The sequence below is a fragment of the Hakea prostrata genome, chromosome 2 (genome assembly GCF_041222555.1).
Source record: "Hakea prostrata isolate BN-2017 chromosome 2, UWA_Hpros_2, whole genome shotgun sequence".
Taxonomy (NCBI): domain Eukaryota; kingdom Viridiplantae; phylum Streptophyta; class Magnoliopsida; order Proteales; family Proteaceae; genus Hakea; species Hakea prostrata.
In genome coordinates, this window is record NC_142601.1 from 8,424,646 (window position 1) to 8,450,538 (window position 25,893).

At 37.6% G+C, this 25,893-nt stretch overlaps 2 protein-coding genes across 2 annotated transcripts in view; both read left to right on the forward strand.

Annotated features, from left to right (window-relative positions):
- Positions 1-3,301: 3,301 nt before the first annotated feature.
- On the forward strand, positions 3,302-11,269 carry POP4 (ribonuclease P family protein). The gene is made up of 8 exons (XM_089144157.1): positions 3,302-4,096; positions 4,533-4,586; positions 4,665-4,741; positions 4,835-5,097; positions 7,343-7,420; positions 7,574-7,632; positions 9,670-9,771; positions 10,833-11,269. Exons 1-8 carry the CDS (start codon positions 3,853-3,855, stop codon positions 10,928-10,930), a joined length of 975 nt encoding a protein of 324 aa, XP_089000283.1. The 5' UTR covers positions 3,302-3,852; the 3' UTR covers positions 10,931-11,269.
- A 3,471-nt stretch (positions 11,270-14,740) lies between these two features.
- Positions 14,741-25,893, forward strand: part of LOC149023607 (calcium-dependent mitochondrial ATP-magnesium/phosphate carrier protein 2-like) — a 31,801-nt gene continuing 20,648 nt past the window's right edge. The window contains exon 1 of the mRNA XM_089144158.1: positions 14,741-16,330. Coding sequence (XP_089000284.1) covers positions 15,199-16,330 — 1,132 coding nt within the window. The 5' untranslated portion in view covers positions 14,741-15,198. The remainder of the gene's footprint in view (positions 16,331-25,893) is intronic.

The following is a 25,893-nucleotide window of genomic DNA, read 5'->3' on the forward strand; positions in this document are numbered from 1 at the left end:
TCTATTAGTATGAGTAATGATGATATTTCCATGCAAATCTACCAACTCTCGAATCGCCACAATAATCATTGTCATCTTTCCTTGATTTTGAGCACTCCACGTAAACAGGTAGCATATTTATTTCTATTGCATAGCATATGCCTACACAAATAGCATGGAGCTCAGTTTCGAGAACACTTGTCTTGGGGATTTTATGCACGAAACCTTTCAAGTACATCCCTTCTGAGCTGCCAAAACCCCTTCTAATTTGATGGATCTTACCACTCTATACAGTCTTTTTTGGTTTGATGGTAAACTACATAGCTTTTCTATTTATAACAACAAAAATATATCAAATAAACTTTTACAGTCTCAATCAGCTCTTCATCACGGGAAAGGTGCTCTTTTATTGTTTTTCTACCATACAATAGAGGAGAAATTTACCTTTGAGTGTGGCCAAAATAAATCAGAGATAGTACCTCTAGTAGATTTTACGTGGACATAATCGTTGATCCGAACTCAATTTTTAATGTTATTCTATGAATTATAAGTTGATATATTCAATTTATCATGATAAAGGTATGCATTCTTCTCACATCTCTCCATCCAAATTAGGAGGAAGACACACTTTTGGTAGACCATATCTGGGCCCTCTTAATACATGGTGAAAATATATAAAGAGAGGACAGACCTTTAGTGTAAAGATTCTAGACTCTACCCCTCAAAATTAGAGCCACCGTGAGTCACCCAATTTATCGTCCGCCGGTTCGGCCACTTTCAGTCTTGTCCAGGAAAAAAAAAATCGAAGTGGACTCCTAAAGTTCTATTTAAGGTCGGTGTTGAAAAGGTAGCTATCACGTGAACGTCACCTCTCCAGGACCGCAAACGTAGATTGGAGCCGAACCAATGCAACGGTGGGATATCAGCCGTAAATAGCTTATCATATCCTCTATAAGGGAATTCATTTCTAGAATAGAAATGTAATCTAAGGTGGTAGTGTAGTGGAGCGTAAAGCTAGAAAAGGTTGGTGCGTTGGTGGCAAATTGGTTGTTAGCACTTAGCAGTTTTAGTGGGTAAGGAATGCGGAGAACTGAACCTTAGATTATAAAAACATAAAAGTAGTTGAATAGACTCTTGTAGTGGGTGGTTATGAGTGCTCCGAATGTGTGCTGCGTCATCTAGGTTAATGAATGGTCCCCACTTCGTCTCCGAGTGGTTGGAAAGGAATAATAGGAAGCTTGCCAACTTTGACACCTTGGGGGTAGAAAACGATACTTTCCAATTTTCATCATCCCTTCTCTTAAACAATTTTTAGATCCCCTTGGGAAACAAATGATTTTATTTTAAGATTTTTTTTCGTCCACAGATGAATGAGCCATCCAGATCCAGGCTAAGGAGATGGCTAACTCTTTTGGAGGCAATAAAAGATGAGTTCAACATAAACAACGGTGGGCAATGCCACCATACCCTACAAAGATCAAAGGATCTAGCCTCTTCGGGAATATAATCCACATTAATGTTGTTTGCCCTATTAATATGACGAAATATAAGTGAATCAATAGGACGAAATATAAGTGAATCAAAATAGTCCTTAAACTTAAGGATTTCGGCCATCACACAACAACTGAACCAGGCTAGAGAATGTCCCTGTCCATTGAAGGCATCAATCACTCCCTTAGGGTTTGATTACACAACCACCTTAGATAATTGTAGGTCCCGAGCAAGCATAATACCATCTCTAGCAGCTTCCATTTCCACCATTATCACAAAGGTGCTTGAGCCATTGATAGTTTTTGTGAAATCCAGTCCTAACCCTAACCCGGAAACCCTTTTGTTTGTAGGTCCGAAGATCCGAAGTGAAGGTAGAAGACAACTATGGGCTATTTCAATGGAAGACATGGTGTTTGACCTAGAATCCATGGAGATTGATGATGGAGTTCCATACTTGGAAACCTTGTCGAGTTTGAGAAGAAACTTGCACCTTGATGAAGAAGAGCTTGGTTGATGGACTTGAAGCCTATTTGGACATGGTTTGAAGGCATCCCTCAATGCTAGGTGAGTTGTTTGATGGGTTGGGAGAAGCCCCATTGAAAATTTTGAGGTTTGGAGCTTCAATTCCCTGACTTGGGCTTGCTGTCAGCTTGGGTTGACTGCTTGAGTCGACTGAGCCAATCGACCCACAGTCCCAAGGGTTTAAGTGTAAATCTTTGATTTTAGGGTTTTATGCTCTACTTATTAGGACTTCGTGGTTTTCAACCACACTTGTTTATAAAACCTCTAGAGAACGTGAAAAACCTTTCTCAAGCCCTCTCTTTGGTGTGTGAAAGATTCAGTGTGAATTTTCAAGTTCTTCGGTGATTTTCCTCAGTAAGGTTAGTAATCTCTCATAATCTTCTATTGATCTACTCTTATATTGATTTATTCTCATCGCTATGATTATGAAGATGGTTTTGTATCCTTGCAAACACATCTTCTTCAATCTCTGTAGTTGTGATTAAATCTCCATTCACTCCAATGCTCTTATGATCTACACAACTGAATTTCATGAAGAGATCTTGTGAAATCTTCATGAAGGTGTGGTCATTCTATTGGTTTTTATTTCAAAGCATGTTAGATTCACTTATATATTGATTTCTATCATTGATCTACTGTTGTTATTCTTCTAGAGTGAATTCTTATTCTCTCTAGCCTCTCTGTTGAATCCACGAACTGTTTTCTCTAAAAACCCTATTTTTGATCAATTTAGAATTCCATTCTCTTGAGCAATGTTGATGTCTAATATATGCTAGTTAATCTTAGATTACTGTTATGAAAGTTCCTTTGAATTTTCGGAGTGTTTTGAATATCGGAAGATGAGTTTCGAATCAAAATTCTGATTTTTGTTTCATGAACAAAAAACCGAAATATGAATCTAGAGATTCACCTTTTTACACTAAAAGCGTGAATCTGTAGATTTATGGGTAAGGGGTGAAATCCAGAGATTTCAAAAAAGCTATACGTTTGCACATTCACAAAACTCATGTCGATCAAATAGTTTTTTATGATGAATCCACAGATTTCATTCCACAACCAAACATCTAATTTTATAAATTATAACTCTAAAGATTTGAAATCTCCAGACTCATGTAACCAAACAGGCTCTAAAGGGATGAAAAACCACTAATTTGATTAGTTTGGTAAAGGTAAATTCAATTTTAATTAATTTTGTTAAGTGAAATATTGAGTGGTTATTTTTGTAAAAACAAAACCCAAAAGTAACTAATGTAATTTTCCCATTTGTGTTCGATATAACCTCTCCTTTTTTCACGGTCATCTTTCAAAGAAAAGAGAACAAAACAAAGTAATAATCTTTATCTGTCTTTCTTTTGTAGTCCATTGTAGCAAGTCCAAACCATCCTGGGCGTTGCTGCATATGGTTTCGAGTGTGTAATTGGGCTGTGAGCGTCAGTGCGGATTACGTTTTCCGCCATGGCTACCAGTTCTGGGAACGAAGATGAAGCGAGAAGAACACGATCGTTTCAACAAAGACGAACCTTCTGACTCTCCTGCAACTGGCCCTTGGCTTAGCTCTGAAAATATTTTATTAGGTTTCTAGAAACGAAGATGGCTTTGAAGAAGAGTTTTTGGAGTTAAGGGATTTTAGGGTTTTCTCTTTGGTTCGGTTTGCTTTTGGGTTCGATTGGGTTTAAGTAGGGTTCAGTTTTAGAAATTCATGAGCACGTGCTGAAGATCAACGGTCAATATTTATTGAATGAACATGGAGTGTTTGGAGAAGCCAGTTGAGAGCTCTAAGCGGTGAACAAGGAGAGGATGGGTTTTCTGAAGGTGATGCGGCCAAAAAAAAGAACTTGAGAAACCATTCCGTTTTCCGCCATGGCTACCAATGCAAGTTCCGTCAGCTCAGACCAGAAGAAACGCACTTTAGAGGCCTTGGAGCGAAGATTTTCTGTTTCTAAAGCAGAGCTTCTTCAAAAGCAACAGAAGGATAAGAAAACGTGGTGTCGTGGGGATGAAGAAGTGAGGCATGGCTTAAGGTGTTCTACTGTCATACCTCCGGCACGTGAGACCAATGCATCTGTAGCACTTGCCCCGTCTTCAGTGCCATCATCGCATAAAGGTAATCCTTTTATCCTTTATAGCCTCTATCTTGGACGCAGAATAATGGGTTCTTCTTGATTGTTTATGTGATTCAACTTTCAATCTTAAGTTTCACTGAGGAGTACTCAGAGTTTTAAGAGTCGGGGAAGAGAATTAAACTCAATTTGGAAGGTCTAGATTAATACCAACACGGCTGTCATAGTATTTCTTTTTAATTTTGCATTTTACATCTCACCGATAATTAATGTGTTTGGATGTTTGGGGCAGAGCCGTCCTAATCTTTGTGATTTCCTTCTCTCCATAAAGATAAACTGTGGATAATGTTTGTTGAATTTGCAAAAATGCTCTATCATTCTGATATGCTATATTGTAGTGCTAATAATAGTGTAAAAGTAGAAATATATTTGACTTCTTCATGGTTGTCTTACTTGGAGTTCTAATTTGGAAATTTCTAGTGCATTTTTCATTCTCGGGCCACACTCGATCACAGGGTACTCCTGGAGTTTCAGGTGATTACAGTTTTGCTTAGTATCCCTTTTATAGTGCAAAAAAGGACAGTTGACCAATTCATACTATGTGTGACACAGATGTGGACGCAAATGAACCTGCATATTCTCAGTTATCCCAAACTGTACATGAGAATTTGCTGAGTTCCAATATCGAGGTACTATTTTACCTTCCTAACTTGGACTTATACCATTCTGGTAATCTTGTTCTTGGATTTTTATCTTACATGGGGGTATCCGGGAACCTGCAGCTTTCTAGTTATAGTAAAAGAGGAAGCCAAGTTGATAGGATTATGCATGAACTTCTCCAACATGGTGATAAGGCACAAAAGTACATGCAAGGATCTAGAAGCATGAAAATCGACAATTGGATTCTTCTTGACAATTTAGTGCAAGGACATGGTCGGTCAATCAGTGCTCAGGGTAGAACTTCACAGAACCGCTCGAAGCGCTCTAAGAAGCACATGTCAATCAGACAACATAAAAAGTGTGGGACATTTGAGCTGCCTCAAGACTTTCCAGAAGTAAGTTTATTTTCCAATACTTCTCTCATTATTGTCTTGTTCCCCCTCAGGTTCATTTCGTTATTGCATCAATATTCTTACTTTATGTTTGCATCTTTCTCTATTCATAATCTCTCCATCCATTCACTTTTTCAGTTATTATGTTTGCTTATTTTCATGGTGAGTTTAACAATTATGTACCCCTTTTGAATTGATAGTTGCAGGAGTGCAATGTAGTTGAATGAAAGCTAGTAGCACAATTAATCAAGCACTTTATTTTAACCGGATGCAAGTGCATGTGAAGATTTTATTAATGTATGCATTTTTGGAACCAATAAATAGGCAATTTAGTTCAAGTGAACAAACGTATATTTGGGTTAGGAGTTAGGACATATGGATACTAGTGGTTTTCTCTTCTCCTTTTTAATTTCAAAGAGATATAACTGCAGATCTAAGAGGAAGGGCAGTTAAGTAAAATAGGTAATAAAATATAGGTTTATAAATATTAGTGAACTGCATAATGAGTTTGGATGTTTTGAATCTTTTCTGCAGATTTCTGCTATCATACTACCTTGGTAATATTATATTCCCAATAGTGAATTGCATAGTCAGATTGGATGGTTTGCATAGATTTGATATTATCAAAGATTTAAAGCTTGGAATGTTGTTGATGAAGATACTTTTGTGTCATGCCTCTGGTACATCCCTTTTTTGGGACAATATATGGTAGAATCAAGTCTTGAGTGACTTTTTGCTCTTCTGTATAGGCTTTTCTTGATAAGAAAGTAACTTTGGACTTTGGGCAGTATGGATTGGGTGTGTGGAATGTGAACCTGTGCAGAATTTAAAAAAGTGACGGATCTAACTTCAGTTGCTCTTAAGATTCTGCTATCAATCCAGAGGAACAGGGGGTGTTGTGTCAGGTGCACCAAATTGATTTACATCGTTAAGTTTATGCTGTCATCTCTTCAGTATATGGAGTTCCATTATAATTGAAATCAATTTAATTCAGAATGGTATGATGCAGTATGAAGTTCATGTTGTGGGAGTAGTGTCTAGCTGGACTTTTTTCTTAAGTGATAGAATCCATGAACCGTGTGTTGTCCATTTTCATGGGAAGTACCGGATTTTTTGTGTCCTCTTTTAGGACAATTTGGTTAGATAGGAGGGTGGAGTGGGAGTTTATGACATGTCGGATCCATGTGTTAGTGGACCAACCAACAGGCTTGGAAAAGTGAAAAACCTCCTTAGATATTGCCACTTCTCTAACTTGTGTGTGTGCCACAGGGTAAACCACTGCCTCTCGGGCCTCCTCGACTGATTCTACCATAGAGGCCAATGATAGACAATAACCCCCCCCCCCCCCCAACAGCTTACAACTTTCATCATATTGTGCTCTCCTAAGAGCAAGTCTTCTCAAAATCTTGAATGGTGTTTGTTTAATCTGGGGTGGAAAAGTAGAATGAATACGGGTGAAGGTTCTTCAAGGAGCTTTGTTTTTTGACGCACAAGTGTGGACCAGTCCCTGCTGGAACTTCCTACATTAGATACAAGTAGTTTAACCATGAAAGCAGATATACTGGGGGTACGTGGAGATGGGAAGGTGGAGTTGCTGCTGCAGTTGCGGAGGCTGTGTCGAGAGGGAGGGCTCCTCTTCACGCTGTTGCCTGCAATGAAGATGGAGATAGTTGAAGCATCAATGGAGTTGTGGAGGCAAGGTCAAGAGAGACCTCCATCTCCTTGAGGCAGCGGACTATGGCCTTTGCCCCGGGTTTCACAATTTTATCAGGCACATTTTCTTGATTTTTGTTCTTCTGAAGAACTGCAGAACATGTTTGAGACATTCTATAGGACACATTCCCACAGACAATATTTAATCCAGTTCTTTCTTCTAGAATAGAAGAATGAACTGTTTTGTCAAACGTGATTCACCTGTTCAAACTATTTTATCAACTACAATTTACCTGTTCTTCTGCTCTCACCGAACGTAAGAACACAAGAACATGTCCGAAGAGTGTTAACAAATGGATACTTAAGCTCTGGACTTATGGACTTATGTGCCTTTGTTTTCCATAGCCCATAGCACGTGCTATCTTGATGTACATGTTGTGGGTTCAAGCTTTTTTTGTTCTTGAAGATCATATTAATATGTCTAAGTCGTATATACTTCACGAATGTTGTTTTGATTTTGCTTCTAGCACTTTAAATGGCAACTGATATTTTATTCGTTTGTGATTCTTTCTTGTTTTGTGGTGTATTTTGCAGGTTTGACATTTTCAAGCCCATGCATGACATGTGGAAAGACTATATAATGCAACTTCTTAAGCATAGTGGGTGGGATCTTCTGGCTGACATCATTGATATTAAAATCATGCAGTTCTTATTCCTTGTTCTCCCACAAATTGAAGCTAAGCTTAATTTGCAGATTATAAGTTAAAGGATTCAACTTCCTCTGATTGCTACCTTTCTTTGCATTCTATATTGCAGGGAAAAACAGTTAGCTCAATGTCTTCTCACTGCTGACTTACATGGTGCCATCCTTCTAGGTTATTTGATGAACTCTTGCTTTAGTACAGTATTTTTGCGCTTTAACTTTTCTTACTAGCAAACCACTTTACATTGAGAAATTATTTTCCTTTCATTAAACGTGAATGATTCTTTTGGTCAGATATTTCTTATTAGCAGGCCCCGCAAAGTAATGAAATTGGACTAATGTTCATTAACATTTAGTCTAGGTTATGTTGATTCTGGGGTTTGAAAACCCTATTAGAAGTTACCATGGGAACACAGTAGAAGGAGAGAACTTAAAAGTTAAAACAAAGATGTTCACTGGAAAAGAGTAACTTGAGATTTACAAGATTGATGGCACAAATGCAAATAAACTGAAATCATTGATAGGATGGTAGGGCTGTAAGTAATCAAATAGGAGAGGGTCACTTGATATAACAAAGACTAGAGGAGACAAGGGGGTTTATAATTATTAAAAGGGGGCAAAGTTGGAACAGAGTCAAAATAAAGGATAAACACGAATAAGAGAAGGGAGGGATGATGTGGGACCTTAAATTTTGAAGGTATCAATCACTGGGAGTGGGTCGTCTATTAATGTAAAACTGCAGACATCGGAGTCATAAGTCACCCACCTTTGGCTGTTTGACATGAGATTTCGGGTACTTACCTGGAGCACTTAGGGCTCTTAAAGGGGCCCTTCCACAACAGATCTGACAGTTGGTTTTTTTTTGCTGATAGTCAACAACTAAAACAGGTATGGGCACTGGTTTAGAAGGCAGACCTGAATCTGGCTATGAAACTCAGGGGTCTAGAATGGGTTGGAATTTGGAAGATGATGGGGGTTTAAACCACCTCTGGTAGGTCTCCTAACACCTTTGATATCCACAGAAGGAATAGGAGGTGGGAAAGATTGATAAGATCTCTCTGAGACCTCTATGTCCAGAACCAAGAGAAGAAAAGGTGGAAATGCAGGAGAATGACCAAGGGAGAGAGAAAAGAACAGGAAAGGAAGGTGAGTGAGACCTGAAACAAGATTGATCAATAACGAGAAAAAATGATTGATCAACTTGACATGAACTCAAACAATGTTTGGAAACAGATCACAATTTTGTTCCCTATTTTTTACTTATCTTTCCAATCATTGTATAGAATGAAAAGAAAGCAAGCACTTCTACTTAAGCTCTAAAACTGCAGTAGATTGTGAAACAAACTCCATTCTCTACCTCTTATTCACATCTGATCTACTTAGCATGATAAAATGAAGAAGTAAAAGACAAAATTGTTTCCAGCCTTTATTACGCCAAAAAGCTGGATGGGTCAGTTCCATCAGGCTTGGGTGATGTGTCATGTCATTAATAGGATTGAGGGAAATTAAAGGACCTTAAATTGGACTGGCTCTGTTTTAGGGGTTTCATTGTTCTGAAGGGAATGGAGGCTTTAGGGTTTCTAGGTTTCAGATTGGCTGAAACTTGGTTCAAGTGTGAGAGGGACTAGGGGAAGGGTTCCATCTAAAACTGGGGCAATTCAAATGGTTGGTCTCAATTCCTTAAATTTAGGATAGTTGAGAAGCACTAGGAATTTCTGGTTGATGGGGGTTTGGATGGGCTTCAGGGGCCAGGCTTTAGATTGAGGCTGGGGGCTGTGATGAAGCTGTTCCTTCAAATTTTGTGTTTTTTTTTTTTTGGGGGGGGGGGGGGGGGGGGGAAGGTTGTCATTCCAGCATCTCAAAATGTTAAAACAATTAGTCAACTCGCCAGTACTTAATGAACATATCGTAGAATGCATTTTTATGTGAGGACAGTTTCCCTTGGTGTTCACCTAACCACCCCCCACTCCCAACAAAAAAGAAAGAAGCCAGGTTCAGCAGTCCCAAGCATTTTGATGTGTTTGATTTGGTTCCACTTTATCAATTGGACTGTCTACTGTGAGAATTCCCCAAAAAACAATGATTCAGCCATTAGTATAAAAATTACTGTTGACGACTAAGTATTCTTTCCCTTTGTGACTATTGTGGAGGATTGACTTTCTTCTAATGTTTTTTACTAATTAATGGAGTCCACCTGTCTTTGTTTCAGTTGCTGACTGTAAGATGGTTGCCTTTAATGGAGTGAGTGGCATTATGATTCGAGAAACTGCAGAAACATTTGGGATAATCACACGAGACAACAAATTCCGAGGTACTTCAACCATTAATCATAAATTCAAGCCAATTTTATTATTGATTGAGTTACGTTGATGTTTTTATTTCCTGTTTGTTGCAATTCTGCCATGTCTCACGCTTTAAAATACCTGCTTCTATGTGTTGTGGTTTTATTATGTGTTATACGTAATCATGATTTTGAATTTTTAGCTTAGCAAATTTATTGAGAAGCTCTTGGTATGTGTTTCTAAGATTTCTATTGAAGTTCTTTGAAAAACTGCTCTTGCTTATTTCATTCTAGAAGCCACGTAATTGCTCCACTTGGAAGGTGGCTTTTAATTGAGCTGGCCCAACTTATGGGCTAGTGGAATACATCTATATCTATGTTAATGGGCACCATTTGTGTCCTCAAGATCGTTTTGCAATATTGATAGACATTACCTCTGCCTTCTACCCTCTCTTCCAGCAAATTGACAATTTTATTGATTCTAGTAATAGGTTTCAGGGGTAGCTCACACCTCAAGTCTATGAATGGGTTACCTAGTTATGCCACATGGAACAATGATGTTGGGATATTGAATATTGTATATTTGAGTAATGATATGATGTGGTCCCACTTAAGTGAAACTGCCAAATTTTCGACTAGAATTTTTTTACTCCTTCCTATGTAATGTTACGCACCTTCGCTGTATTCCAAACATTGGCAATCACCCTCTTGGTAGTCTTGGGTGTTTCATCGATCTATTTTTTACTGCTTGGCTAACTCAGTTTGAGCTACAACATGCAAGCCAGTGCACCCTATCTGCCTTTCCATCTGACTGTTAATGTAGCTGAACTTTGCACCATTTTTTTAAATTTATAATGGTTAGCTGCAGAGGAACCGTGTATTTAGTTTTATTGCCAACTTGCCATTCAACTTTGGAATAGCCATTGTCATCCTGAGTCCCTGACTAAACATTGTGATTGCTGTTTTGAATTACTCTTGGAGTGCTGGCAAGTCATTATTATTGTAAGAGCTAAAACTAACTATCAAGTATCAACTGGTCTTGTTTATTCATTATTTTGAAATGGCTGATGTTGCTGAGACTATCTTTGCAGTGGTGCCCAAGAAAGGCTCTGTTTTCGTATTTCAAGCTGATTCTTGGAGGGTAACATTACAAGGAGATAAATTTGCTTCGCGAGATCTCAGCTTGTGACTGGTGCATCTAGTATCATGTTCATTCAGAGTTGATTCCAATAAATCGTCGATACTACCAGGGCCCCTTTTTTTCTTTTCATTATTTTGGTGGGTAGAGATTCTCTGTATTTTCATCTTTCCCACTTGCTATGTTAGCGTAGTTACCTGCATTGGTTCATTTTTGTAGCCGACAGTGTAGCTGTTTTGGCCATATTTATAGGTGCTTGGAAGCAGTTGAAGGTGTATAGTTGAATATGTGTGAAATTATTCTTAGCAACATTGGAAGCATTGATTCGATGAAAGAAAAATGTGGAAAGTCGTCATAGATAGATTAAATTAAAATTAAAAAGAAAAAAGATTGGAAGTCATAGTGCACATTTTGGTGCAATTTCATATGCAACGAATCCCTAAATCTTAACTGCATGCAATTCAGCATTTCTTAATCAAATCTTTTTTTTTTTAATATATTTATTTTAAATTGTAAAGTCTGATAGGTTATGGGCTCAAGCATTTCTACGCCAACACTTAGAAACATATTAAGATTTTCAAATAATTCCAAGAATTGACAATTGTATTTAAATGCTTTTCTAGCACCCTGAAACTTAGGGATGTCGAACATAAGTTTCACTAGGTTTCTAGGTTGAATTTACTTCAATAAAGGTATAAATTATACCATTCTTCGTATAAACAAGCATTCGAGAGAGCAAGCATTCATGAAGCTGACCATGTAGTTTTGATTTCTCATTTAATAGTTGTACTACTTTCTCATTCCTTTTATTTTCTATTTAGCTAATGACTTTATGGATCATTTTTATTTGGACCCTGAGGTTTGGCTATGGCATTTTTAGACTTTGCATTTGCCTTTCTTGTGTTATAAAAAATGTTAATTAAGGACAGATTATCTTTATGACCAATTTACTTTTTTTTTTTAATTAAAAATTTTACATTCACACCCCACCTGAGTTCAAAGTAGAATCTTAGCAAGATGGATGAAGAGATTTTCCCTTCACCCATCTTCTTCATTGATTAAGTTGAACAAAGGCAATTAGAAGAATAAGACTAAGGGGTAATATTGGAGAGGCAAGGCAACGGGCAAAATACGATTGATATATGCATTATGCTAAAATGACAGAGTTGGCCTCCTGTGTTTCTACTCTAATGAGGCCTTCTCTCTCGCTAAAAGGCTTCGCTTCACATTCAGACACCCATCACGAAAGAAATACCATGTGTTTAATTGACTACTCCCAGACACCAACCTCCATGAAACCATCTTTGGAGGCACATCCTTTGAACATACGGTGATTCCCCTTTTAGTCAAAAAATTATAAAAAAGTCTTAGAAATCAAATAAATTTTAAAATATGATCAAAAGTGGGAGTCACGATATGTTCAGGAGATGCGCCCTAAAGAAGGTTTCATGGAAGTTGGCGTTTGGGAGTAGTCAATTAAACACATATGGTCTCTCTCTTTCTCTAGCTTTGTTCTTAATTATTTCTTTGGTGATGGGTGTTTGAATATGAAGCAAAGCCTTCTATCAGAGAGAGAGAAAAGGAAGAAAAAAAGACATTTCAAGGAAATGGTGATGGGTGTTAGAAAAAGAAGCAAGGGCTCTATTAGAGGGGGAGAAACACAAGAGGAAAAGCGTCATTAGGGTAGAATCCGAGGCCGTGCGTACCTCACCTCTCAATGGCATTTACCCTTTAGCCTTATTCTTCTAATTGCCTTTGCTCAACTTAATCAATGAAGAAGATGGATGAAGGGAGAATCTCTTCATCCATCTCACCAAGATTCTACTTTGAATCCAAGTGGGGGTGTGTATGTGAAAAATTAAAATTAAAAAAATAATAAAAATATATTGATCATAAAAGTGATAATTTGTCCTTAAATTGACTTTTTCTATAACAGACGGGAGACAAATGCAAAGTCTCAGCTTTTTGGAATAAAAATGACATAGACCAAACCTCAGAGAGTTGTCATGAAAATTGCACGCATTTTTTCTTCATGAGGAAGACTAGATTCAATTTTCCTAAGAACTTGGTGACCGAGATTCAATTTTCCTAAAAACTTGGTGACTCGGCCTTGCAAAAGGTGGTCAAAATGAGTGACTAGTAAAATTTTCTTTTGCATTGAACTAGAGAGACAATGAGGTAGAATGAAAGAAACGGTAAAAGAATTAAGTTCTACAAAGGATGTGAATCCTTGTCGTCGGGTGAGAAAATATCTGAGATATTATGTTAAGTGGGAAAAGAAAAGGAAAGAAGGAATAGTGCAGCAACAGAAGTTGCATTGTTTAGGGTTTGGACCAATTTGGTTTAAGCCATTTGGATTTAGTTTCACTAGAGTTTAACTTCAAACTTGAAAATGGATGCTTATCTAACGGCTACGTGTTAAAAACTATCACATGGAACACTGTATTCGCTTTGCTGAAGGCGGAGCCATAACTGCCGGAGTACGTGAACCCAGAGAGAAGAGTTAAGGAGAATCCGGATCATCACCCCGTTGGGAAGCACCAACGGTTTTACCACCACAAAATTGGTGGGCCCCATAGCTGAAAAAAAAAAACTCCCATCACCCACCCTTGGGCCCCCTGAATTTTGGGGTGGAAAAGCCGTCGGGAGCACAACGACGGGGTCGCAGATCAGGACTCGAGTTAAGGCATAGTGGTTTTCTTATTTGTTAGAACAAATTGCATTGGCACCCCAAAATAGAGGCCTTAAAGCATTGATACCTCACGTTATGTTTAAAAAGTACAGAAACCCCAAAATTGGAATTTCATTAGATATATTTGTTAAATTTATCACTGAAAACAGTTAAAATTACTGTTTATTTTAAAAAATATCCCTATGATAAACAGTGTCTGAATGGTTTTCAGTGATAAATTTGACAAATATATCTAATAAAAATTCAATTTTGGGGTCTTTGTGTTTTTTAAACATAAAGTGGAGCGTCAATACTTTAAGGTCTTCATTTTGGGGTGCTAGTGCAATTTGTTCTATTTGTTATTAATTTGAAGTTGAGAGTTTTATTTTTAATTTAATTTAATTTAATTTATTTTATTTTTAATTTCTCTTGGGAATGGGGATGGGGGGATTGGTAATTTTATAATAAGAGGTGGGGATTATTGGATATACCATTGGACGTGGTCATTATTGACTGAGCAATCAAATTGAGGATTTTTTTATTTTTATTGATTGGAGTCTATATCTATACAGAAATTAATTTTTTGGGGAAAATGAGGTTCATCGAGGCCCGCTTGAGTGCACCTTAACTACATCATTTGGGAAGAAGCCGTCTGCAAACGAACTTACGACCTCTCTATGTATAATATGAATCTTACCACTCTACCGACCCTGTATAATATCAAGAATCTTAATTATGTGAATAATTATTTTTTCTTCTTTTTACTCATCTAAATGGAGATCTAAAATCTTGAGTGACTTTTAATTATGCATGATGCAATGATACCATTTTCTACCCAAACATAATTTACATTAATTCTTCATCAAGTTTCCAAAATTTTGATTCAACGTGAGAAAGTCGATCAAACATGATTTTCTAAGTAATATTGCGTGTATTTTTAATATGTTATTTTCTGTTTTTCCGGATCCAGGTAGTAGCCCACTAGACCCTTCCAAATTGGGATAAGATTGACGTTGTAGTCGTTGTTGTCCTAGGGATTCCAACCGTTTCATTTAAGTTCAAGTGTCATTCATCCTACCTAGACCTTACGTCAGCTTTTATCCGTTCGTTATCCGTAAAATTAAAATATTATTAGAAATTAAAAACATATCAACCCATTAATTCTTTTTTTTTCTTCTTCCTGCAAATTATTACTTTCTTCGTCTTCTTCGTCTTCTTCTTCCTCTTCATTGATTTCTTTCTCGTCTGCTCTTCCCCGCCCAATTCATCGCTGATATCTGAAAAAAGTCAAGGTCTTTATTCTCCCGAAGCAACTGGATTGAAATCCTCTTAAGCTGGATGAGAGAATATAATCAGTTGGTATCTAGTATCTACTCTGTTAAAGCTTCCGTTTGAATTTCTTTCTGAAGATTGTGATCGATGGAGCACATTTCTGACTCTCACATTCGATGTAATTTGCTTTGGATGCCAAATGCTTATTCCTGTTAGGGTTTTTTAATCTCAGAAAGCAGATTGTTCTCACTGTTTCTTTTAGCAAATCCTGTCCGCTTGTTCATTTCCTTTGCATGTGTTGTGGCTCTTTTTTACCAATGCAAGTATTGTTTGATCTGTGGAAGTGAATCTTGAGTTGTTTTACATACTAGTTGTAATGGTGTCTGGGAGTGACCCTATAGAATCTTTCTTTAACTCTCTCCACGCTGTTAAGGGTGCTTTTTTGCCATTTGAATCTGGTATTCGTCACGCTGCGAAAGATCTAGAGACGTGCTGGGGAGGTCTGAGAACTGGGGCTGATAATCTTGAATTCTTCCCAAAACTAGATTTTGCTGCGGGAAACGAGAAGAGGTCATCATCTCTGAAGAAGAAACAAATCGAGGATGTTGTTGTTGTTGATGACAAAAAGAAAAACTTTTCGATAAAATTTCACATCAAGACGTTTTTGGGTACGTTTTTTCCCAACTCAGGAGCCAATGACCACAAGCCCGAGTTTCATAAGAAACGGCCTAAAGATAACGACTTGGTGGGAGATAAAGTCCCTTGTACTAATTGCTTACAGTTTGTAGATACATGGTCTTTGTTGCTTGACAATTTTCTTCAAGCATTTCCAATCCCATTCAAAAACGGAAGGAAGTGTTTCCAGAAACAGTGTGCGGAAGAGTACTATTTTTCAGATTCATGCAAAAAGTCAGCATCGTCGAGGGTCGAATCTAAACCGAAGCAGAAGGAACGTGGTCAGTTTGCTGGATCATGTAAGGAAGGAGATTTGTCGTTGGAACTCCTTGTTGGTCTAATTTTTGAACAGTTCACCCAAAATCTTCGGAAATTTGACAGGGATATCCTGAAAACATGTCATAGGTGTCCTGGTCAAACTGAAATTTCCTCCTTTCCTTTGCCTACAAGTGATCACCTTGGGATAATTACAGATATACTGAGGGGGAAAAAGGCAGATGTCAGTTGCTTCCTCAGGAACCTGAGGTTTGCAAGAGTTGGAGGCGTGCCATCAACTCTTGTGGGAGTAAACTCTTCTGCCAAAGTAGAGGGTGATGATGGTGTTTCTGCTGGTAATAGTGATGGAACTGAAATCAGTTCACCTCAGAAGCTTGCGAATGGGTTGCTGAATATTCCATTGTCAAATGTCGAGCGATTGCGGTCCACTCTTTCTGCTGTTTCGATGACAGAACTGATTGAGCTTCTCCCTCAGTTAGTGAAGTCCTCTGAAGACCATCCTGATAAGAAAAAGTTATTCTCTGTGCAGGACTTCTTCAGGTATACAGAATCTGAAGGTATGTGCCTTAATCTTTCGACACTTTGGTGTGTTATAGTTTGATGGCATAACTGTGACTAGTGGGCTACTTTTACCTATTACCTATGCATGGCACTATCTGAAGCTATTATGTGTGGTTCTTTCCCAGTGCTGAGTGTCCCCCCCCCCCCCTTTCTTTGTTGGGGTAGGAGGGGGGGGGGGTTCTAACATGGTTTCAAGCGTATTGCTGTTGAATCTTTGCTGTTCTGTCTGCATTACACTTACAATTCACACTAAATTATACAACTACTAAAAAAAGGGTAATTTTCATTTGGACCCCCCTGAGGTTTTATCTAAGTCATTTCTATACCAAAAAAACAACATTTTGCATTTGCCTCCCCTGTAATATCTAAAGAAAACCAAGGACACTGTCATTTTATGACCAAAATGCCCTTATGACTTTTTGATTTCCTTTTTTCACTGGTAGCAACTTCAGTTAGGAGATTACTCCAATATCAAATTGTTGGTATCTCTGAACTCTGTTCAAGATCTGGTTAAGTTGAAGGAAGGAATTTAAAAGGGCATAAGGACATTAAATTTTTTTTTTTTGGGGGGGGGGGATGCATGGAAGGCATATACAAAATGTCATTTTTTCTAGGGATTAAAAATGACTTGAGTCAAACCTCTAGGGGGACCCAAATGAAAATTTTACAAATAAAAAAAGAGAAAACTTGGCCTTATCCCTAGTTAATGGGTCAGCTATGTGGATCCAAATAAACAGAGCAGGGAAAGCTGATGTCTAAACAAAAGGGAGATGAAGAGTTGTGGTAAAGAGATGAGAAATGAAAAATGGAAAATGGGAAGCAATAAGAGAAAGGAAAATGAAAAGAGATGATAGTAAGATGAAAGAGGCACAACAAATCAGGGGAATCTCTGCTAAAAGGGTCTACTACGTGTCTTTTCCCTCAATAGGCTCTATCGAAGGTCATATTGGATACAAGGTATAGACTGTGCATGTCTTTCCTCACAAGTTCTCCTATAGTCATTTTAGACCTGCCCCCAGCTCTTTTAGCTCCTTCAGCTGGGATCATATCATTCCTTTTTCTTTTTCTTTTTTTCTCGGGTTAACAGCCCTCCAAGACCTAGTGGAAGGCCAAGAGAAGCCCCCAGGGTTGCTGACCAGCAGCATACTTAGCTTTTAATTTCTTTTCTAGCTTAGTTCAATAGGCAATGACGAAGTTGTAATCCTGTCCACTTTGAGGGGTCATATTAGTAGTTCGATTATTTCAGTTTGAAGTCATAAAAAGGCCCAAGATTTAGAGTGCAAGTCCTTCTACCGGTCTAACTTTTAAAGAGCTAGTTAGTAACTATCTTCCTATCCTAGGTTAAGTTAGTTTTAATTTTCAGTTAGGGGACTCCTCTTAGTGTTAGGACTGTAATATAAATAATCCCCTCCACTTGCTGGGGAGGACATAATTCATATTCTTAATAAAGATTTCTCATTCGAGTCACCTCTGAGGATTGCTGCTGCCAATGTATGTTTGTTCAATTTCAAAACCAAGATTGAAGAACACTAAGGTCCAAGTAAAGTCAAGCCTGACTACTTGCTACGGCTGAAAGGACAGCCTTCTACAGTTCCATCCATCCCCACCTATAAGTCCCCCCTCCCCCGGGCCACCCGCGGGGTATCTTGCAGCCTATGTCATTTCTCTTTCGTTCCCCCTTTTTCTGTTCACGATCCGCAGTCCCAGAATTTGATCCCCTTGTTTCAATCTCTTAGCAAGAATCCCCATAACTTCAGTGCCCCATCACAAGCCCTCAAAATTACAGCCACCATATCCGCCATCACACGTACTACCTTTGGTCCCTATTGCAGCTTGAAACTCCCAACCAATACCTAGATTTGTCTGTTCTTGATTTTGACACCCAATTTTCCCTCCAGAGCTTGGATTCATCATAACTTGAATTTCCACCATCCAAACTTGATGAAACTTGGAGAGAAACTACTAGGCTATTAATCCTAGACTCAGTCCAAGTTTCATCCCATTCTTCCATCATTAAGTCCCCATCTCAAGAAACTTCTCTGACGTTTACCCCCATAACCCCATATCCTATACCCGCCAACTCTATCCAAAACTACCCCAAATAGGCCCAATAATGTTTATCTGTTCCAACTGGGGTTTTTTAGGAGTTATTGGTTTAAATCCATAGGGATCCCTCTCAGAGACAGTTAAGGTCATACCCGAAGTCACCCGAACTCAATAATGTTTAGCTTGGAGTTGATTTTGCACCATGGACCTTGACAGGTTGACCCTTATTGAACTGAGGCTACATCAACATGACCATAGCACTTTAAACAACTCTCTTGGAGCTTTTCATTGATCGAACTCCCAGGTTAGCTCTAATTCACTAATTCCTTACTTTATACTTCCTACTTTTTCTGTATCTGTCGTAACATCCTCATCTGTGCCACACACAACTTCTCAATATCATACTTCTTATTTGCCTAACAGTCTGCCCATACATCATAGTTGGTTGCGCAGGAGTCCTATAGTTTTTTTCCTTTAAACTTTAGAGGAATACGTCAGTCACACGACACACTGACGCACCTCTCCATTCTATCCCATTTTAATTCCTTATGAAATATCAACTCTCTATCACTTCGTGGTATTTCCATATCACTAGTAAGCACCATGTAGTATCTGTCTTAGTATTAGTGTATTACTAAATTACACATCATATACTCCCATCTTCATTCTATTTATCTTAGAGCCTTTTGTTTTCTACATTACCCTACCTTAGCTTCAGTCTCTTCTTTTGTCTTATCCATTATAACAATAACATCGGCAAAGAGCATCCATCATAGTCCCTCATCTTGAATGCTCTTGGTGACTATGTCCATGATAAGCATAGATAAGGGTCTAACTCTGATCCCTGACCTCCCAATGATCTCACACTTCACCATGCCTCATATATGTCTTTAATTACATCCGCATATATAAGCAATATGTTTTCTTTACTAAAACATGGTATATTGAATCTCTTAAGGACTTGGTCATAGGCCTTTTCCAGGTAAAAATAAAAATGACGTGGATATCCTTCTTGCAATCTATATATCCTTCCCTGAGCCTCCTTATCAAGTAGAAAGGTTCTGTCATGGATCTGCCTGACACAATCTACTTGGTTCATCAAGATATGAATCTCTCTTCTTAAATAGATCTAAGGTTACTCCTAAAGTTATATAGTGTCACTCATTAGCTTTATGCTTCTATAGCTATTGTGGCTTTGAATATTCCAATTTCCATATCCACACCTGAGGTATCATGCAAGGAGGGGGAAGAAAAAAAACCAATCAGTTTTGGGAAATCTCAAATGCCCCTCTATTTTTCCTTACATAAAGCATACACACCTATGTCATTAACCTGGGGAAAAAACATTAGAATAAAATTTATTTTGACTAAGTTGCCTAATGTTGCCCCAATTTAATAAGGGCCACTCCTTCCAAGATCTTTTAAGAGAACCAACTCATATAGGACCAAAAAGGGATTTCTTGAAAATTTGGTTGTGGGATTTAGAGGGTTATTTGTGATATGGCTTATGTTGCACTGATTTTGCTAGTGAAGATGGATTTGGTTAGTTTGGTTTTAGGGAAAATGTTTAAGTTAGGACTTTGTGGTTAAAGATCATACATTCTTAAATGATCCTTAGGATATCAAGGATACTTTGGCCATCCCATGGGAGATGTGGAGTAAATTCTTTGAGGTGGGATATTGCCATGGGTGTTAGAATGGGTTGAAACTTGGAGAGAATGGAGGTAATAATATATGATATGATTGCCCAGGTTTGGCTGGTTTTGGATTGTGAAATTAAAAGATATGAAGGATCTTGTTTTGGGTGGTTTTAGGAAATTTGGAAATTTAAGAAAATGTTTATATCTTGAAATTGGACAATCAGAATGGGGTCAACTAGGATCTAAGGTCACTAGGGTTGGGGGGATGTACCTAAAGTTTGGGATAGATCTAACGGTTAGATTAACGTAGATCTGACCTTGAATTTTTGTTGTCTTGGGAACTCAGTAAATTCAAGATAAATAGAAAAAAAAAAAAAATGTGATAGGAGAAGAGAAATGGAGTGTAGGCTTCCAGATACCTAGATGGAGCCTTGATGATGGAATACTTAGATGAAGAATGATGGTTGAACTCTGATCTTTAACCAGTCTCAGGTGTATAGGCTTGACTTCACCTTGAACCTTCCTAGGTAATGTAGTACTGTATTTGATTGATCAAAATAGTAGCCAAATAGGATCTTTCACAGGGAATTAAGTTCAGATTTGATAGACTTAAGATAAAACTAAATTTAGATGTGAAAGAGGGCTGAAACTAGAGTGGTATTATAAGGATAATAGCATACAGTACGGACTGAATAGATCTTCAAACATGGGCAGAACTATGATGAAGAAATTGAAAGGACAATATGAAGGAATTGAGAATAAAAATGTAACACCCGAGCTTCACACCGCAAGGTGGATTGATTGGATCGAACACCAACCTACCTTGATCAAACACAAGAAGTCTCCATAGAGAAGGAATGCTAACAAAGCAATTTGATTTCAGTAGATGAGTTGTGTGTTCACCTCTTACATAAGTCTCTTTATATAGCATTGTAAAGAGACATAAACATTAATGGTAACATCCAACCACTAGCTAACACCACCTACCTATTAATAACTCAACTACTACCTAACTCTCTGACAAAGGAAAACTCCTTTGACAATGAGCTCTTTTATTTTCAAACCATAACCCCTATTATTGACTTTTCAAAACCTAGACTTGGGCTTAGGTATAAATTATGAAGTTCAACATATGTGGGCTAACTTTAACCCACTAAAACAGTCCTAGCCCATGGCTTTCATCGGCTAATTCAAGTGATAGCTTTAGGCCGTTAATGGACCTAACCCAATGGGCTTTTTCTTCCTTAAATATGTCTTTAATTCTGCATCACTAGGGTTTGGATCTTCAAACTTATTGATAGAACCAGAACTCCTACTGCTTGGATCATCAAACTAATTGAAAGAACCAATGACTAACTCACACACAAAGTGCTCAAAAGGAAGCTTTCATTCAATATTCAAATCTATTCTCCAACCTAATTGATTTTTTTTTTGGGGTTCTGCGCGGGGGGGGGGGAGCTTATTTGTAGCCTTACATAAGAAGTCTTGCAGTAATTAAGACTCAAAACCTGGTTTGTATGAGGAAAATAAACACTAACTAGCGTAGACTGACTTAGACCTTAAAATTGAAAGAGAACATAAGAGAAGACTACTCTACCCTTACAACTTAAGTAGGCCAATTTACATTAATTAAAGCAATCAATCAAAGTACTTTTGTAAGGCACAATTTACTTTAGTTAAAGCAATCAATTAAACTACTTTCGTACTTAGCCTAGGCACTAAACTTTTGGGCCCATAGGCCCATGACCACATAAACCTATTAAATGAAGGCTCAACACCTATATCTATCAACCCTAGTTTGATTTCAAAGGAAAAATAAGCCAATTTGGTGTTGGGTCTGCGTCGTTGCCCTTCTTGGGAACACCCTATTATTTAATTCAAACTTAGTTTTTATTTTATTTTATTATTATTAATTAAAGAGGAGAATCATAGAGGGAATATCCCCCTTCATCTTCCCCTATTTGCAAAACCAAAAAAACCTTCAACTGAAACCAGTGCTGCCTTCAATGGTTAAATAAGGGGGGAGCCAATGGCCTCGAAATTTCCAACAAATCCTCTTATTTGCCTACAAAGTTCTCCTTTGCTGTTTTGTTTGCTCCACTTGTTGCATAGATTCTCATTCTCTGATATACTTGGTGATTTGTTTAATCTCCAAGGGATTTGAAGCCCTAGGTAAGGATTAGATCAATAAATATAGAAGTGAATATGGGAGAATGAAGGAGAAGGAGAAGGAAAAACAAACATAATGGATGTTGAATTCCGTAAAGAATCAGCCCCCAAGCAGTAGTTCATCCACTGAAGGCATCTCCTACAATGTTCTAATGAAATCTTCTTGAGCAGAAAATCCCGTGTAGATGCCACTGTAACTGTGAGGTTTTCTCAGATTTGCGACTGGCATAAGTTGCAGGCTGAACAGTATTGTGATTTACTTGTCTTTCTTGGTTGCTTATTCATCTTTACCAGCCATTTTCTAAATGACCAATTGAAGCTCATAGGATCAGTATAGACATATTCAGTGGTTTTCTGAGATCTCTGTAGAAATGGTTGGAGGTGTAAGCAGAAGGGACAATTGTCCCACTGGGATAAATAGTACTGATGTTTTTGCAGCTCTCAATAGCCTACATAGAAAGAAGATGTCAGACATAGAGCATGGATCATCAAAGAAGAATGGATCATCAGAAGGCCAAAGTGATGTAGGAGAAATCCTAGAAACTAGGGGACCTACAAAGTGGGCTACTAGACTCTTAGAATGAAACAATTCTTGACAGAGAGTAAAGAAAAGGAATTGCAGCACTTGAATTCTGATTAATCATGCATGAAAAGACAGCTAAAGTAGAGAAAGAAACACAATAAGTCCTAACTAATAAGCACAACTAAACAAGAATCAATAGGGAAACAAGGGGATGGGGATCTTAAAGGAAATAAGAAACTTAAAGAAAATAGAGCTGTCCTAATCAATATCAGATTTCTAACAAGGAATTTAGCAATTAACAATATAAAAGGAGTCTTGGGAAGTTTTGTTTTAAATTAAACTACTGCCAAAGAATAAATGAGAAATATTTAGGGAGAGATAATGTTACCTGCAGATCTTGGCTGCAAAACAAGGGTTAGAAAACATCTAGGAACAAAAATAAGAGAAAGAAAAAAAATATTATGAAGTAATGGTGAATCCTAGGAAAGGAGAAAAATATTTTGAAGTAATGGTGAATCCTAGGAAGGAGAGTAGGGTTAGAATGGAGAACCACAGCAAGACTGCTGTACTAGAGGTGATAAAAGAGAGGGAGAGAAAGAAAAGAAACAAAGAGAATGGAAGGGAGACTAACTAAAGAAAAACAGAGACTGCCGTAGGGTAGGAAAATGAAAGGAAATAAGGGAAAGAGGGAAGTAAAAAAGAACAAAGATTTTTCTGCAAGAAAACAGAACAACCGTGGGGTTTGGGGAAGAAGAAAAATATTTCCAGGAAAGAAACTAGGTCTTTTTCGAGAAAAAAAAAGTAGGTCTTTGTAGAGGAGAGCAAGGGGATTTTTTCTAGTGGGAAACATGGGTGAAAGGAGGAAAGAGAGGTTACCTGGAGAGAGAGAGGGAAGAGCTGGTTCCACGAGAGATAGAGAGAGATAGAGAGACAGAGAGACAACGTTTCTTTTCTAATTCTTTCATTCATTCATTCCAAAAACGAATTCTATACAAGGTTTAAATAAAAAAATTGATCCCTCACAACCCTACATGTTAATTCCCAAAATAACCCCAACTTAAGTTGTAAATATAACCCAAACCTCAAAAAATTCAAAATTGGGCAAAAATAGACTCTAGGCCCAGCCCATAAAGACTCAAACATGAAATTAAAATATTTCAATAGTAAACAACTACCCAACCCACTAAGACTAAGGAAAATAACATGACAAACTGCCTATAAGTGGTGTTTCTCATCAAACCATAGGATCCTAGCAATCCGATAACCTCCAAACTCATCATCCATCCACATAGATGCTGTCGTGGGATGATCTCTACGTTGGCGTCGCCAGTAAACTCGGAACTGCTCACTGATGTCCTCATCACAAAGTAAAGAACTGCTTAAAGGGTGAATGTCAAGAAACTTCTCTTCTACCAATGACCCTTTCAAAAAGTTCAGAATCTGCTAGTCTGCTTTCAGGGAGGGGTTTATTGCAGGTGAGAACTAGAAGGAGAAAGAAGAAAACAAGGACATGTCAACATTTTGGGTAAGCGCGCACGTCGGGGGGGGGGAAGGGATTTGAGAAACTGAGTTGTTGCGTGAAACCTCAGGTAGCAGCGTGGCGCACATGAAAATTCCCCCATTATTACAAGGGAGTATGAAGCTTCTTCTCCATTCATTGGGCATCTTTTGTGAGCTGATATTCCTGTTAAAACAGTTCACATTATATTACTCCATACTAATATTATATATATGATCCTTGGATGCTAATTAAGCATTTATGTAATACACAAATGTTATTGAATAAATTGATAGTCCACAAGATAAATTAAGGAATGGGCAAGAAATCAGGTCCAAAGATCCAAGTGCTTTTTAGAATATAATCAATACATAACTGGAGTTAACTTAGAAGGTCAGAAACAAATTCGTTTTCTCTTCAAAAAATGAATCTACAATGATGGCATTATGGGACAGTCAACTAATATTGCAGTGTTTTAAATCCATTTGATTTATAGTAGAGGAAGAAGAAACTTGATTATTCAGAGCTTAAATCAAGTTAAAAATGATAAATCGAGTACTGAACAACTTAAGTTAGGGTACAATTTTTTTAATTTATCTGTGGCCTATTAGAGATGGAAAAGATGAAATTGGGTTAATATATAGTTTAAAATCAATTGCAAATTAAATTTCATTAAGTTTACTTGGCATCCAAACTTATTCAAATGATAAGAATGTTGAAACAATTAAAGCCAGCAACACCCATTGTATTGAAAAGCTTTTCAAAAATGAATTAAATCTTGTGTTGACTGATCTCTGTGAGTCAATATCATGGATATGTTAATCAGACACATGCATGTGCAGACAAACACTTCCGTCATCCAGATTCCCACTACGCCCAAAACCGTGTCTAAAGTGGCTCACTTTGGTCTCCAAATTTTGCACTTTTGTCTCCCTTTCTCTTTATGTTCAAACAGTAACATAAAACAGTAGAGGCCTAGATCATCATAGATGCTTTACGGAGTTTAATGCAAGATAAAGATCAAGAGATGAAAGAAGGGTAGAAGGGTTAACCAGTTGACTAGTGAAGCAAGCATAGACTTGAATGTTTATGAGTTTACAGAATATATGAACTCAATTAAGCAGAACAATCAGAATTGGGTGACGCTTAGTGAGTTTTTCTGTGTGATTTTTTCAACTGCAAATTGAGCTAACTACCATTCACAAAATTGAGAAGTTCGCATCAAGCTGTAGCGTTTTATGTAATTGTCTTTTAAGTGTATCCTGGGACAGCGTAGCATTCATCATAGTTGAGAATAATTTTGCATCACTCTGAGATTTGACAGAGCTTAAATGGTGGGAATTAATCCAAACTGGTGCTTACAAGAATGTTACTTATTGTGTTAAAAACATTTTTAATGTCTGTTTTTTAAGGTCAATTTGTGTACTTCTACAAGGCAATGATTTGAAGTTCCTCTATCGTCTAGAACTTCTTGCTGTATCTGTATTGCAACTGATCATCTGTGGCGTAATCATATCTATAATTTATTTACATCTTGTATCAATAAAATTTGGATCTATCTATGATGTTTTTGTTATATAGTTGGTATATTTATCTAATACCTCTACCCATTCATCCAAAAAACATGCCTCTATTTCCTGTTCCCCTGTTGTTTTTTCATTCACTTGACTGGTATCCATTATT

What these genes read in the sequence shown, in the direction of transcription:
- POP4 (XM_089144157.1), top strand. Translation starts at nt 3,853, where the DNA reads ATGGCTACCAATGCAAGTTCCGTCAGCTCAGACCAGAAGAAACGCACT. An exon ending in CAACTTCTTAAGCATAGTGG is followed by an intron (nt 7,421 to 7,573) that starts GTGGGATCTTCT and finishes TCTATATTGCAG; the next exon opens with GGAAAAACAGTTAGCTCAAT. An exon ending in ACGAGACAACAAATTCCGAG is followed by an intron (nt 9,772 to 10,832) that starts GTACTTCAACCA and finishes CTATCTTTGCAG; the next exon opens with TGGTGCCCAAGAAAGGCTCT.